General features: G+C 34.7%; 1 protein-coding gene across 1 annotated transcript; it reads left to right on the top strand.

Annotated features, from left to right (window-relative positions):
- Positions 1-1,433: 1,433 nt before the first annotated feature.
- On the top strand, positions 1,434-14,957 carry cltrn (collectrin, amino acid transport regulator). Its single transcript, XM_067371072.1, has 6 exons — positions 1,434-1,598; positions 3,374-3,432; positions 3,543-3,628; positions 8,249-8,365; positions 9,613-9,807; positions 10,643-14,957. Exons 1-6 carry the CDS (start codon positions 1,535-1,537, stop codon positions 10,782-10,784), a joined length of 663 nt encoding a protein of 220 aa, XP_067227173.1. The 5' UTR covers positions 1,434-1,534; the 3' UTR covers positions 10,785-14,957.
- Positions 14,958-15,216: the final 259 nt, after the last annotated feature.

The raw sequence follows: 15,216 nt of genomic DNA, 5'->3' as shown, positions 1-15,216 counted from the left end.
GATATATTCTCTGAAAATGTAATATCTAATGCTATTTTGCTTATAAAGTACATTTATCTTGTTGTAAGCTTATTTTTACATGACAAAATACTGATTAAGCAAGTGATTTATTTCAGTTATCTTACAGCAAGGTACAATATTTGCTTTTATCTAATATTTAAAGAGTATATATACACGAATAGTGTTAGTGTTTTTAGTTTTTTTTTTTTTTTTTAGTTTTCTGAATGATGTCTCTTCTGCTCACCACTAAGGCTTAATTTATTTGACCAAAAATACAGTTAGAAACAGAAATATTTAAAAAAAATATATGTGATCAAAGCTGAATTTTCAGCATCATTACTCATTACAGTCTTCAGTGTCACATGATCCTTCAGAAATCATTCTAATATGATGATTTGATGCTCAAGAAACATTTCTGATTATTATCAATGTTGAAAACACTTTTGTTTAGGATTCTTTGATGAAAAGAAAGTTCAAAAGAACAACATTTATCTGAAATAGAAAGCTTTTGTAACAATCAATTTAATGCATCTTTGATTAATAAAATTTTAATATTCATTTCTTTAAAAATACTGACCCTGAAATATATATATATATATATGAAACTTGAGGTCAATAAATGAGTAAACCTGGTCTCTGTATTATTAGGTGACAAATTAACTGCATTGAACGTTTCCTCATCTTGCAGTGTCAGAACTTTAGTTAACCATCAAACTTGTTTCTTGTCTGTGTCTTTTTCTAGTCTTGTAGGAAATGCTTTCATCTCAACAAGCAAAGGGAAGATGCAGAAGAAGCGGTTTGTTTCAATCATCAGGGGTTCACAGGAAGAACAGCCTTCATCTGAGAACTGATTTCCCTTGTATTTTTCAGAAACAACCCATGTCTGACCCACCTACGTGAGTACGGCATCACTTTGAAGTGCTGTTACCGATGACATATTCAGAAACACATCATAAAAATGAAACAATACAACTTTAAACAACAGAAGAAAGTCATAAGTCAAAACGACGCTCAGATTCATGTTGATATCACACATCGTACTGCTGTAAACAGCCGGTGTTTGCTGTGTTTACATATTGAGACGAGAAGACAGGTATTATTACAGAAGAAAAAAACAGCGAGGGGATGAAAACAACGCAGGTCAGCGCCGGCACATCTGTTGTTATGATGAAGAAAAATCATATGCATTTGCATTCATATGCACTCACAGAACTGAGTGTAAACAGGAGAGCTGTTTACGCACTCCCACACTATTTCACTTTATTATTTCACAGCTGAAACAATCCAAGCCTGCCAAGCAAGCAGGTCTCCTTTTAAATGAACATTTATGTTCTCAGATGACCATTTTTTTTTTTAGACTATATTTGAATATATGGTGTTTGTTCTGGCTCTCTCTCTCTGGAGGCAGGGTTAGTCATTGCTTAACCATTAAGCGGCTCTGTCCAGCCCTTTTGTATCTCACATTCTGAACGGTTTATAATCTCTGAGCACTGAATTCAGTGGCATATGTGTTAAAGTTCACCCAGATAGAGAGATGCTAACCGCAGTTCTTCTTCTGATACTCCTGCCGCCCATGGTAGCACAGGACCTTTGTAAAGGTAAAAATCTCAAGCTTTCCCCTCAACGATTGGAAATTGTGTGAATGGGTGTCTGTTTGAGCGAAATTGTTTTCCTATGATCTTTGCGCCTGTCGAGGGTTGGTCATTTGTTCTCAGTTTAGACTAGCTGCAGTCATTTTTAATCTCACAGTGGAAAGAAAACCTGAAGAGCGCTTTGATCCGTTTGAGAGGCTGTTAAAGATGAATATACTAGAAAATGTGTTCAATCAGATAGAATTGATCTCTCCTTTTTAAGTTCAATTAATAAACTGGAGGAGCTCAGAAAAACAACAAAAAAAACATGCTAAGAACAGATTCCAGGTTATGTTTCAGCCTAAACTCGATAGATAGATAGATAGATAGATAGATAGATAGATAGATAGATAGATAGATAGATAGATAGATAGATAGATAGATAGATAGATAGATAGATAGATAGATATAGATAGATAGATAGATAGATAGATAGATAGATAGATAGATAGATAGATAGATAGATAGATAGATAGATAGATAGATAGATAGATGCGTGTGTATCAGTATATTGGATAGGTGAATTCACTCTTAAAGTGACAGCAGCCTAATAAACCTGCTGCCATCTGTGTCATTAAAGTTAATCAAACAACAAAAGACAAAGAGAAAATCACTCACTGCTCTTGACTGAATACCGTTTATAGCTTTAATAAGAATCAGTGTACATTCATAAAGTGAAGACAAAGCAGTTTTATTTTTTCGTTTGATTGTCCAATTTCTGTTTGGTAAACTATTGTATCAGATATTGTATTATTTAATGAGTTCACACTTTTCTTCAATATCTTGCAGCCCTAATTATAAGCAAATTTCCCCCCAATTCTCATTTTAAAAATATAATTATTATATATTATTATAATATATTAAAATCTCATTTTATTTGGGGAAATAAACTCATTGTTACAGTAATGCAAAAAAAAAAAAAATAATAATAATAATAATTTGCAAGTATTTAAACATTGGATTGCTGTATTACCTTTTTAAATTAAACGTATTTAAATTTAATGTAATAAAACACTGAAAATACTCCTGTTTTATAGGAAAGTTCATTTAATCAATGTTATTTTAGTACCATTGGTATACTATTATAGTTTTTGTTAATATTTTGAATTAGTTTTCACTTTTAGTTTTGTTGTGTTTAGTTTCATTGTGTTTTTGTCATTTTATTAGTTTTTTTATATGTCTATTTAATATTAATTAATTTGAATTAAGTTAAACTAAATGAAAAGTTACCTTGGCAACTATCTGAAAATAAGTTTTTACTGTCTTTATAACTTTTGTTATTATTATTTTGTAACTTTTTTTGAGATATTCGCCTACCAGGGAAAAGGAAACTCAATTCAGGATACGTTTAAAGGAAAGAAGAAAGTGAAAATGTTCAGAGTGAGTGTGAAATTGCAGTGAAATTAAACTTCAAGAGAGTTTAAATAAGGATAAAAATCATCGCTGAAGCGTCTAAACATCATAAACTTGATTATGCCACTTTGTTGTCAGACCAAAAGGACAGACTCAGTTTCTTGTTTGGCATCTAAGCTTATCTCATTTTCTTCAGTATCTTGAGAAACCACTGAGAAATAAAGTAAGTTACAAATGAATTCCCAAACGAGGATCTTTTAGGAGGATGGTAAATAAGGATCCACTCAGCAGAAGCCTTATCAGCCCACAAAGAACAGGAAGTACATGGATCTACACAACAACAACCCAAGATTTCTGTGAATAAATGAACTCTCTCTCTCTCTCTGTAGACAGCACAGATGGATTTAAAGTCAGACTCAGCATTAAGACGGCCCTCGGAGATAATGCAGTAGGGTTTTGTTTTGTTTCTCCTCTTTTCATTTGGTTTCATAATTTTTTGGGGGCATATTGATCTGTGCAATCTGTTAAATAATTTAACATTCTCTCTCCCCCTCTCAGTATGATTGGAATAAGAGTGAGATGTTTCTCTTCCAATCTACTCTGGCGTTTGCAATGAGGAGACATACTGAGCAAGACACGTATAAGTGAGTAGACACCACTCTCCCACACACAAGCAGCTGACACACTTAACAAAAGATAATCAACACCTAAACTGTTCAATCCATGGCTGTTTTTTTGATGACCACTTTGATTGTGATTGAAAACGTGAGCGGAATGACTTGACCTCAGCCTTTGAGTAAGAGCTGACGGCTGCAAGAGTCATATCTCTTTGTTTGTCATGCATGTGGGGGAGTGGGTCAGATTTTGTCTTCACTGTCAGGACCAACTAAATTACTGAATTATTTGGCAACATTTCTAGATGGAAAAGCGGATATTTAAACCGGCCTGCTTGTTGTATTCTGTACTTGTCCAATCAGTGTTATTAAAGGCACAATATGTAATTTTTCGCCACTAGACGTCGCTTTTTCAAAACAAAGGTGTAGCTTGATGACGCCTTGATTGTTGTCGTCACGTTTACAGCTGGAAAAGAATCCAACGTGACTCGGGCAGAAATCAAATTCATGGATGAGCAAATGTATTAAAGATTAATTAACATTGCCGTAGTATGAAGCAGGGTGTGGCTGAAAACTGTTGAAGCGGAAAGAGGCGCTGGAGCGACTGCTAATGAGAGACGAGAGCGACACACGGCTCGAAAGCAGCAGGACTTTTATTTTTGCCGCAGACGAGTGCTTCCGCTTCTTCCGGTCATGCGTATGTGGGGTAAAGCAGCGCTGTTTATCATATTAGATACATTTGTGTGTTGAAAGTTGTTGTTATAATGCTGCTCTGCGTTTGCTCAGCGGCTACTATGCGACTCTTGTTGCACACTACAGTAAGATAGATCGATATTAGTCATGGTAAAACATGGTAGTCGCGGTAAAGGTCATCGCATGCGAAACTTTCGCACGTTAAAAAATAAATTCGACCTCATGTTATGTCAATCGCGTTTGCACACTGCCTCAGAAACTTTCGTCCATCAAAAAAATATTCGGATCAGGTTCGATTTTCTGCGTTTTTCGCATCCGTGGCACGCATTTTGAGACGTTTTGACAATCCAGAATGCCATCTGACAAGTTGATCCACATCTTCTACAGCACAAAACAGCAGCACTGAATGACAAACAACGTGAGGAATACAAAGAGACCGAATATAAAGACTTATCGTGCCAGTAGTAAAGCATCAAACAGAGCCACTGACATCCTGAAGTAATCTTTGAAACGCTCAGATAATCCCGCACTCCTTGATGAGGTGAACTCTCCTTTCTCTCTATGCAATCTCGGGATTGAATGGACCCAATATTTCCTCTTCCTTTTTCTCTTTTTAGAAGAGAGGAGACAACTAATCGTGCTCACTGCTTGAAGACTTCATTTTGTATTGTTTTGCGATTTGTTTTGCGATTTTTTGCGCAACGCATTCATTAATACGCATCAGACTCAGTGTGCAAGGTCTCTGTGCGTGACGAATTTTTAGGATTGCGAATACGAAAAAACGCATGCGAAAATTTCGGACTCAGTGTGCAAAGGCCTTAAGTCAAGAAAACGAGATTTAAACAATAAGACTTACTTTGTTGAGCTATATAACATGATTAGTTTTCTATTGATGAATGCATTCAAACAGTTGCTCATCTGTCTAATAAAACACATAATATACTAAAGCATCTTTGGTGTTTCCATGGTTTCTGCAAATTAAAACTGGAAACCGTAGATAACGCGGGTATGATGTCTTTGATAGGCGACGCACGGACATGGTTCGTGTCCTGGTTAAAATTGCTTATTTGTCAGGATTTAAACATTCTTAGAAACATTTGGGATACAATTAAAAAATATATATAACATCGTTCATGTGGTTTTTGGATGCTTTAATTACTTCACTGCTTTGCTTTCGTTGCGTTCCATTGCTTTGTCTTGCAGCTTTGCATTACATTACATTGCATTATGTTACATTACATGACAGACGGGTTAACAATGTTAGATTAACCAATATTATAGATTGCTTTGCTTTACATTACGTTATATTGCACTGCTTTATGCTACATTAAAAATTACAGAGGGGTTTACCATTTCAAGCATTAAATCTTAATATCCGGCAGTTTTTGTAGTTGTCTGCCGTAATATTCTACTCACCGCTTATCAGCCATTGGCTTCGCTGGTAGAGTTTTCCTCTGCCTAACATAATTTCTTAACGCAAGGCAGTAATTTATATCTATTGAGGAACATAGATCATGTACTGTTCCAGTCTAATGCGGTGTGTCCCCCAAGGCTCCAATCAAGGCCCTCTCCTCTTTCCAATTTATATGCCTCCCCTTCGGCAAATAATTTGATGGCACGGTCTGAGATTCCATTGCTACGCTGCTGACACGCAAATCTATATCAGCTTCCAGGCCAGACCAGCATTTCAACAGCCTTCCTTATCTTCTTGCCTTTGTTGAAGCACGTTTTTTTTTCTGTTACTTTTTTTTCTCACTTAGAGTTGGGAATTTGAACAAACTCCTAACCCTAAGTAGCAAACTCTGGCATGTTTCTCAATCCACTCTGTTTGCCCTAGGATAATATGTCAATGATTTGTGCTCAGACCTTCAGATTTTCGCCTAGATGATATAAAACAGGTGAAAAAAAAAACTCATAGCAACACACTAACAACCACTCACCCTAGCATAGTTTTGTGCTGGCAAGTACCACTCATTGCTTCAAAAATATATTTCCATAAAGCTCCACAAAGCATCATTTAGTGAATTTAGTGAAATGAAGTGTCACGTTCACAGTGTGATATAGTTAACCGAGTTATTTATGTCACATATTATTCATGTGAGAGAAAATTTAAAGAAACTTTCAAATTACAATCATTAAGAATCTACTTAGATGAGATAAATTACATGCTTAAAATTAAATCTGGCATAGACGAATATCACATATCAGGTAATGTTGCTGTTTCTCCAAACGAGATATGTGCAATGAATAGATATCATTTTGTGTAATGAAATTTTACACATTCAATAATAAAAGTGATCATCTACAGGTGAAAAGAAAAATGCATGATGTCATTTTAAGACTGAACTGTTTTAGTGGATTAAATGTATTTTTTTAAATGTTTTTCCCCTTAATTATATTCATGCAATTGAGCTGCACTCTCAGATCTAGGGAAAGCAAGACTGATTAATTTAACGGGTGTAATTACGGGCCGATATAAACGCTAATGGGTCAAGGGAAATCAATTCCAGTTAACCTTTCCCAGCCAGATATCGGCCCCCAACGATTGTGAAATCTCACAGCTGAAGTGTTGCAGAGATGCTTCAGGCTTGTTTATGAGAGAACCGCAGTATTGATTGATGCCGAGACACTGGTTAGGGAGCGTGTGGTTCTTTTGCAGCATCATGTTACATTGATAAGACGCCTGTGTCTGCTTGAATCTTACTGGCTGCATACAGTATATAACCGGGAAACCTGGTCTACTGACATTATGTGATTTACGTGGCAGTCATTTTATTAATATCTAAGAATCCTTAAAACAAGATACATTTACTTGAGAAGCAAAACTGCATAAAATAATGAGACTTCAGAGAATACAGAATAAACTATCATTAAATGATTGATCTCTTCTGCATGCCAAGACTTCATTTATTTGATCATAAATACAATAAAAAATGTTTTTAATATTATTACAATTTAAAATAACTATTTTCTAATTAGTGATTATATTGTAACATTTAATTTATTCATGTGATCACGTCAGTGTCACATGATCCTTCAGAAGTCATTCTGATTTGCTGCTCAAGAAACATTTTTTTTTTATTATTAATGTTGAAAAAAGTTGGTCTCCTTAATATTTTTGTCTAAATGGTGTTGCATTTTTTTCAAGATTCTTTGATGAATAGAATGTTCAAAAGAGCAGCATTTATATTAAATAGAAATATTTAATGCCCAAGTAAATGTCTTTACTATTTTTGCTGAATAAAAATGTTAATAAAAGTTTTAAATTACTAACCCCAAGCTTTTGAACGGTACTCTATGGCAAATTAAGTTTGTCTCTTACCTCATTGGCAAGTATATACTTTTTAAAGTATTTGTTGACATATGTCCTTTTCAAATAGGAAATTTGGACATGTTAAAGGGCTCATCCTTTAAAAAAAAACATATCCAATAGGATTTAGCATCACAGTCACAAAGGTGATATTAATAGAAGAGACAGTCTCATTATGAGAGCATTTGGTTGGTCAAAAATCAGTCATCAAATAAAATAAGTCATCAATATTTTTTTCTTTGTTTTCACAGATGTTTGTGACAACTAAAAGTTAACTTTGTCAACTTTTAGAAGTACACTTGATGATTTAAATTGGACTAATTAGAATTATAACATAAAAACAATTAGTTAAGAACTTAATTCAAAATATATTCTCTAAAAAAAGCCTTATTATCCCACACAATTTTGCTACTCATAATAATGATTTTTTTTTCTGTGTAAGTGTATGCTTGTGTGAGGCTGTTTCATCAGTTCCAGTGCATTTTCTATAATGCCCTCTACTAAAAAAAACCCTCAAATTTCTAGATTTCTAACCATTTTTCCAGTACTGCAACCAAAATCACCACATAACAAACACCAGCCACACCATTATCCTCACAAAAATAATGATTACATCTAATTGGTCTTGTTTAAATAATCTTTTTCAGCATTGCAAACATACTGGTGTGCAATAATACGCCAAGAGTGTCGTTCGTGTTCGTGGTGACGTCACCAGATGACCCAACCAAACTGATCCCCAAAGAACAAGTTGAAGAAGCGGTGAGGTGAGTCAACACTTTGTGCTGCAGGTTTAGAGGTTTAGACTTTATGTGCTGATAGCTTACTAAATGGTAGACTGCACATGGGCATCAACATGACATGCTATTGCAAAAATATAAGCAGCTATCCTTGTGCGCTTAATTGTATTTAATGTGCACTTGCAGTGTACTTTAAATCTTAAACTGTTCTTGCAGATAATATAATATTAATTTTTTATTGATTACACATTTTATGAATTAAACAGCTCGTAACATACTTTATCACTAGAAAAAATTGAAATAACCTGAAAGTATTTTGTAGTCATTTAAAAGGTTAGTTCACCCAAAAAAAACCAAAAGCCATCCTAGGTGTATATGACTATCTTCTTTCAGATGAACACTATTGGAGACATATTTAATAACATCCTGGCTCTTCCAAGATTTATAATGGTAGTGAAGGGGGGAGAGATTTTGAAGCAAAAAAAAAAAAAAATGCATCCATTCATCATAAAAATAATCCATACGGCTCCAGAAGGTTAATAAAGGCCTTCTGAAGAGATATCCATAATAACTAGCTTCCGGCAGGCGGCCGTACGCATCGATTTGCAGAGGAAGAGTGACCTCTGAACCGACGCCTCACGCCATGATGAGGGTGGAAGCGCAGAGGATAGAACAAAACAAAACATCGGTCATAAATTAGAAGTCTAAAACGAGAAATTTTGGAGGGTTTTGATATAAGAGAAGAGGAGCTTGAGTTTGTTGCACAGCCCTATTTGTTCACGTCAAATAACTTTTGTGGCGCAAGTCGACTTGCGCAGTATGCATACGGTCATCTGCCGAAAGCTAGTTATTTTAGTTTATGAAGTTTTAAATACTGATATTTTTCTAACAAAAACGCATCACTTCGCTTCACAAGACCTTTATTAACCTCTATAAAGGAGCCATATGGATTACTTTTATGATGGATGGATGAATTTTTTTGGGCTTCAAAATTCGTCTGAAAGAAGATTAAGCCATATACACCTAGGATGGCTTGAGGGTGAGTAAATCATGGGATTATTTTCATTTTTGGGTGAAAAGTGTTCTTTAAAATTGAGTCATGATCCCTAGAGAATTAGAACCTCAATGAACTTTTTTTTCCTAACAGTGTATAGCGGAAGTCTCGCACATTCACTTCCGTCTTTCAAAATAATGTGGATAGGGCATCTAGCTCTGTGATACTACTGATTCTCCTTTAGCATGCCAGATTCCTAACACACTATTCATTATTCCAGGAAGAGTAAGCATCGCATAAACAGTGCGTTCATGTTATCGGACATGACCCTGGAATTCGTAGGAATCCCACCGACGCTGGTGGCCCCGATCACATACGACACTCCTCCGTGGCTCATCGTGTTTGGTGTGGTCATAGGTGCTGTGGCTGTGGGGATCCTGGCTTTGCTGATGTCTACAGTTAGCAAAAGACGACGGTCAGAAATGTTCTTTTGACAGACCATTTCATTTAAATGTCTGTTTGGTGATGCACCTGGTATTAATATCCATCTCAAGTGATCGGATCATCAGACTGCGCCCACATGTGATCAGATTTTGTCTAAAATTCACATTACAGCAGAGCAAACTAAACTAAATATCAAACTGTCATTTCTCATATGTACTGTATGGACCTTATGTAGCCCCGCCCTTTTCAACAATTTGTTCCTTGTGTTCTGTCTTCCGGTTTGTATTTCCACAGCATGAAGGTAAGCTCTTACGGATTTATGAATGAACCGCTTGTTTTAGTCTACTGACATTTGTAATGACATCCGCTTCAAACATTACAATGCTCATGATAACTTTCATTAACTCTACAATAAGAAAATCCACTTGACCAGGTAATTATTCTTCGACAGCGATTCCATAGAAATATACAGAGCTACCGTAAAAATGGAAGTTGAAAGACAAAATTATAAAGATGGCTGCGTGCTTGATTCTCTGACCAAATGCAATGATGGGACCAACATTTTTTGGTCCTGAGACTTCCACAGAAGATATATGTTTGTACATGTTTTAATATTTAGACCACTTCTATTATTGATTGCAATCAGGATGTGAAGAGTTTAAAATATAATAACAAAAAGTGTTTATGAAAATATAAATTCAATGTAATTAGCATTATATTAACTTGTTGCTTCACTGTATTTAACTACATTATGAGTAGCTTGTAGTCGTTAATATCAGGTGCAAATGATGTCTTACAGTAGATACCAACATGTCACCTTCCCTGTATTCTGATCTGACCTGTTTATGATGGTTTACCCACCACAGAGCCAAAGACAAGGATGCTGGTTTTGCAGAAGAGGATGACGGAAGAGTCAAAGAAAACGGATCCGCACTTTCAAGCCTTGGCGGGAAAGATGGTGTCTATAATCAAGCGTTCTCAAATGACGACCGCTTCACCCAGCTGTAGACACTAAGGAGAGTCAAAGAGAAAAAGTAAAGCCATTCAGTATCACTTAACCTCAAAAATGCTTCAGAGATCCCAAAAGATGATATTCATTGATCCACCTTTTTCCTACGCCCTATGACATTTTGCACAAATTATGGGAGTAGCTTCCATTAAACTGTAAACAATCAGCGAAAAATTTGTTTTATGAACGCAATAATATGCATTTTCAAAAACTGGGTACAATGACAAGTGACTTTATTCTAATCTCTCTTCAACCACTGATTATTAAAATGACATTTAAAAGTGTTAAAGTATTAACAAATTACTAGAACAAACATTGAATACCCCTTGATTATTTCTTCAGCAATACTATGGACGTGTTAAATGTCACTGTAGTAATATGTCTGTATTATGTGACATACATTGCCTTAAGCCGGGTGCACACTGTGCGATTTATAATAGTCTTTTACAATTGTTGCTTGTCAGACTGTACAAACACCTCCTCCATCCTCATGTCACACTGTGGGATCTCAGCTGTCATTTATGTCAGACTGTATGACAGTTAAGACGCTTTAAAACCGGACGCGTGCATGAAAACTTGTCCGGAGTTTTACATCATCAACCCATACACGTTCGCGGGACTGAAATGGTGGCTAACAAAGAAATCTCTAGTGTTAATTTTGATCATGGCTTGTCTTGAAAAATGACATTTGGACGTTCGCCTTAGGAGAATTAACACTGCAGGACTGTGCGCCAAATCTTCTGACACTGCCAGAATTTTGTCTGAGCTAAAATTAGTCTCAGACGAACAAATTGTGGCCAAAATTGCACAGTGAGCACACGCCTTTAATCAAAAATGTTCATGGCGACAATTTAAATAGGGTCCAATTCTCACTATGAACTGGTTGCTTATTAGCCAATGCCTTATTCTGCATGACCATATTCTACATCCCATAATCCTACCCCATACCTAAACTTAACAGCTACCTTACCAACTATTAATAAGCAGTAATTAAGAGTTTATTGAGGCAAACGTCATTGTTAATAGTTAACTGGAACATTGAGTGATAATATTTCAAAGTGATTTACGTCAATATAATATAATATAATAAATATTGTATTTGCCTGCTTTAGAAAGATTGCTAAACACTGCTAATAGAGATTAGAAGTGAAAAGAGGAGACAATTACAGTACATTTCAAAGCATCCATGTGAAAATAAACCTGGGAAGCGAGAGATTCTTAGTGCACTCCAGTGAATTATTAATGGGATATCTTGTAAATTAAATTGGGAGAACAGACCACAAATGTACAGTATGTTATCCTTTTTTCACTGGTACAGCGGAATACAAAGGGAAAAAGAAAATAGTCAGAAAGGAAAAAATACAGCGACTGAAGAGAGCTCTTGCCATTGATTTTCTTGTTATACCATGTCACATTAAAATACCAAGCGTTACATTATTCTCCTGACATCTGAAACTAGAACATGAAGGAAATTTTAGAGCTTATTCAGTCAAACTGACAGATAAGGATTATTTGTAGCACAGCCTTGTGATTTGTTTCAGTCTTTTTGAGTGGAACTTTTTCCAAACTGGCAGAGTTTTGCTAATGTTCCCATTTAGTTATGAAAACATTATTTCGGAATGTTTCCTGAACATTCAAAATGTTTCAAAAGTTTTTAAAACCTTTTTTTTTTGCTTGGTTGTGTGAATGTTAAGGAAACAGTCCATTTTATAATTTTGCAAACAATATGGGAACGTTACTTTTGGATGTTATCTGAAAACAACAAAAAAAGTTAGACAAATATCCAACTAAAACGTTTCAGGAAAAAAAAAAAACCCTTCCATGAAAGATGTATAAACATTTTTTTTCATGTTAATGTTTTGCAAAAGTCATTAAAGACCAGATAACTTTGAATGAAAATTCTGTTAACGTTACTGGTCAAACATTTGTTCTTAAAGGGTTAGTTCACACAAAAATTAAAATTCAGTCATTAATTACTCATCCTTATGTCGTTCTACACCCATAAAACCTTCGTTCATCTTCAGAACACAAATTAAGATATTTTTGATAAAATCCAATGGCTCAGTGAGGCCTCCATTGACAGTAAGACAATTAACACTTTCAATGCCCAGAAAGCTACTAAAGACGTATTTAAAACAGTTCATGTGACTACAGTGGGTCATTCTTAATGTTATGAAGCGACGAGAATACTTTTTGTGCGGCAAAAAAACATTTGACGTAACACTTATTTGTGTTCCGAAGATGAACGAAGGTCTTATGGGTGTGGAACGACATGAGGGTGAGTAATTAATGAGTGAGTGAACTAATTCTTTAGCTTTGAGTTTAGTTTCAAGGCTGACAGATCAATATACTAGTGTACTACTAAAAGCTGACAATTATTATTAAAAACAAATTTTAAGCAATATGTCCCGCCCTCAACTTCCTGTTTAAATGGGAAATAATTCAACCCAGGAAAGAAAACTGTGCTCATCAAAGCATTTCATGAGCTTTTTAATTTAGCTGACAATGCTACAGGGTAATCCATAGCAAATGCTGATGTCTGAATTATGCTCTCATGTGCCTGTTTATTCAGCAACATTGTTTAATGAATTATTAGAGGGAATCAATAATTTATGAAAAGATGATACGCTTCTACACAGTAACAGATTAGGCAATTTTCTAGTGTCAGAATCAAGCATTTTTTACCCATTACGATATGTGGGTTTGTGCATCCATCACACTTCAACTACTTTAATTGATTTGATCCTCCACTGAGTGAGAAAGAAGATTGAAGAATATTAAGAGAAGATCTCCCTGAAGAATATTAGACGTTGAACTTCTGAGAACGTTTCTATCATGAGATTTACGGCACGCTCTTACACTAATTGGATCCTCCATCTTCAGGAGCCGCACGCAGGGCTACAGTCACAGGGAGATATTGGACCGATATCACAAGAAAGCTCATTATTGTATTGATGCCCTGTAGGAATACAGAGACTAATACAATAGATCATCACTAGAGTCCTAGTGCCATATTTAATAAATTCTTCAGGTAGTGCTTAATGAACTCGGCTGCTAACCAAAAGGGTGAAGGTTCAAACCCCGGATTTGTAATGGCTAAACATTTTTACGTTTGGATACACCAATGCAGCATACCATATCTTTGTTTTGACAGCAATTAAAATGTAAATACATGCATATATAACTTTAGATAAATAATGAAATGTTTTGTGAGTTTCATACAATATTGAATATATGGAATTCATAATCTGATTTATTATAAATACAATAAAATCAGTCTTTTTATTGCTTGTAAATTTATTTAACATCTAATTTTTTATTAAAACTGCTTTATATGATGTTTTGTATTGATTTGTTTTTGTTTTGTTGTTTTTGTCATAAAATCATTGTATTTCACTTATATTTTATACTTGTAGAGATGGAATGATGATTAACTTCCATCATATAAAGAGTGCAAATGATTTAATTACAAATCCCATCTGGATTTCATTTACAAATAAATTAACCATGAAAAAGATCTTTCCCTGACTAAGTCTCTCCATCATGTATGGATAAATAAAAATCCCACTGTGTTTCTCCGTATTGATCTCTGTCACCTGCAGCGATGCTCTTGCAGGTTGAAGTTTTCACCAGTCTTACATTTTTGTTTTCATGGACTTGTCAGATGCTTTTATCTGAAGTGATTTACACTGCATTCATTGTCAGCTAGGAATCGAACCTTGGTGTTGCCATCTCCTTGCTCTAGTGTTACATGTTACGTCTCTAAGGTTGTTCATATACAGTGCTGGGTAACTGATTACATGTAATCTGGATTACATAATCAGACTCCAAAAATTATTTTACTTGTAATTAGATATTATGTTTATGTCAAAACCATCCCTGAGTGCTTCACGTTTTTTGGACGCAAAGACGCGTTCTGTATGAATGAGCCTCAATTCTTATATATGTTTGTAAAGGATATAATTACACATAAAATTGCGAGGCCACACAGCAAAAAAAAATAAATAAATAATAATAATAATAATTCATCTTTTTTGTGTTTTATTTTGAAAAAAAAAATAAAAAATTAAATACAATATTTTAGTTTTATATTTTTGCTGTAGTTATTACTTTAATTATTAATAATAATTATTAAATAAATATTACCTTTTCATCAACTTGCAAACTTCCTGCAGTTCCTTCACCAAAACCCTGATGTAATGTAATGTTTAATACTGAAGAGGATTAGGGCCAAGCAATAATAAAAAAATAAAACCATCTCGAGATTAAAGTTGTTAAATTTCAAGAAAAAAGTCAAGATAAAATGTTGAGAATAGAGTCATTAAATTACGAGAAAAAAGTTGTTAAATTATGAGAACAAATTCGTAATTTAACGACTTTTTCTAATAATTTAATGAGTTTATTCTCAACATTTTATCTCGACTTTTTCTC

Source organism: Chanodichthys erythropterus, chromosome 20 (genome assembly GCF_024489055.1).
Source record: "Chanodichthys erythropterus isolate Z2021 chromosome 20, ASM2448905v1, whole genome shotgun sequence".
In the NCBI taxonomy this organism is placed as follows: domain Eukaryota; kingdom Metazoa; phylum Chordata; class Actinopteri; order Cypriniformes; family Xenocyprididae; genus Chanodichthys; species Chanodichthys erythropterus.
This window is presented reverse-complemented; position numbering and strand designations above follow the sequence as displayed.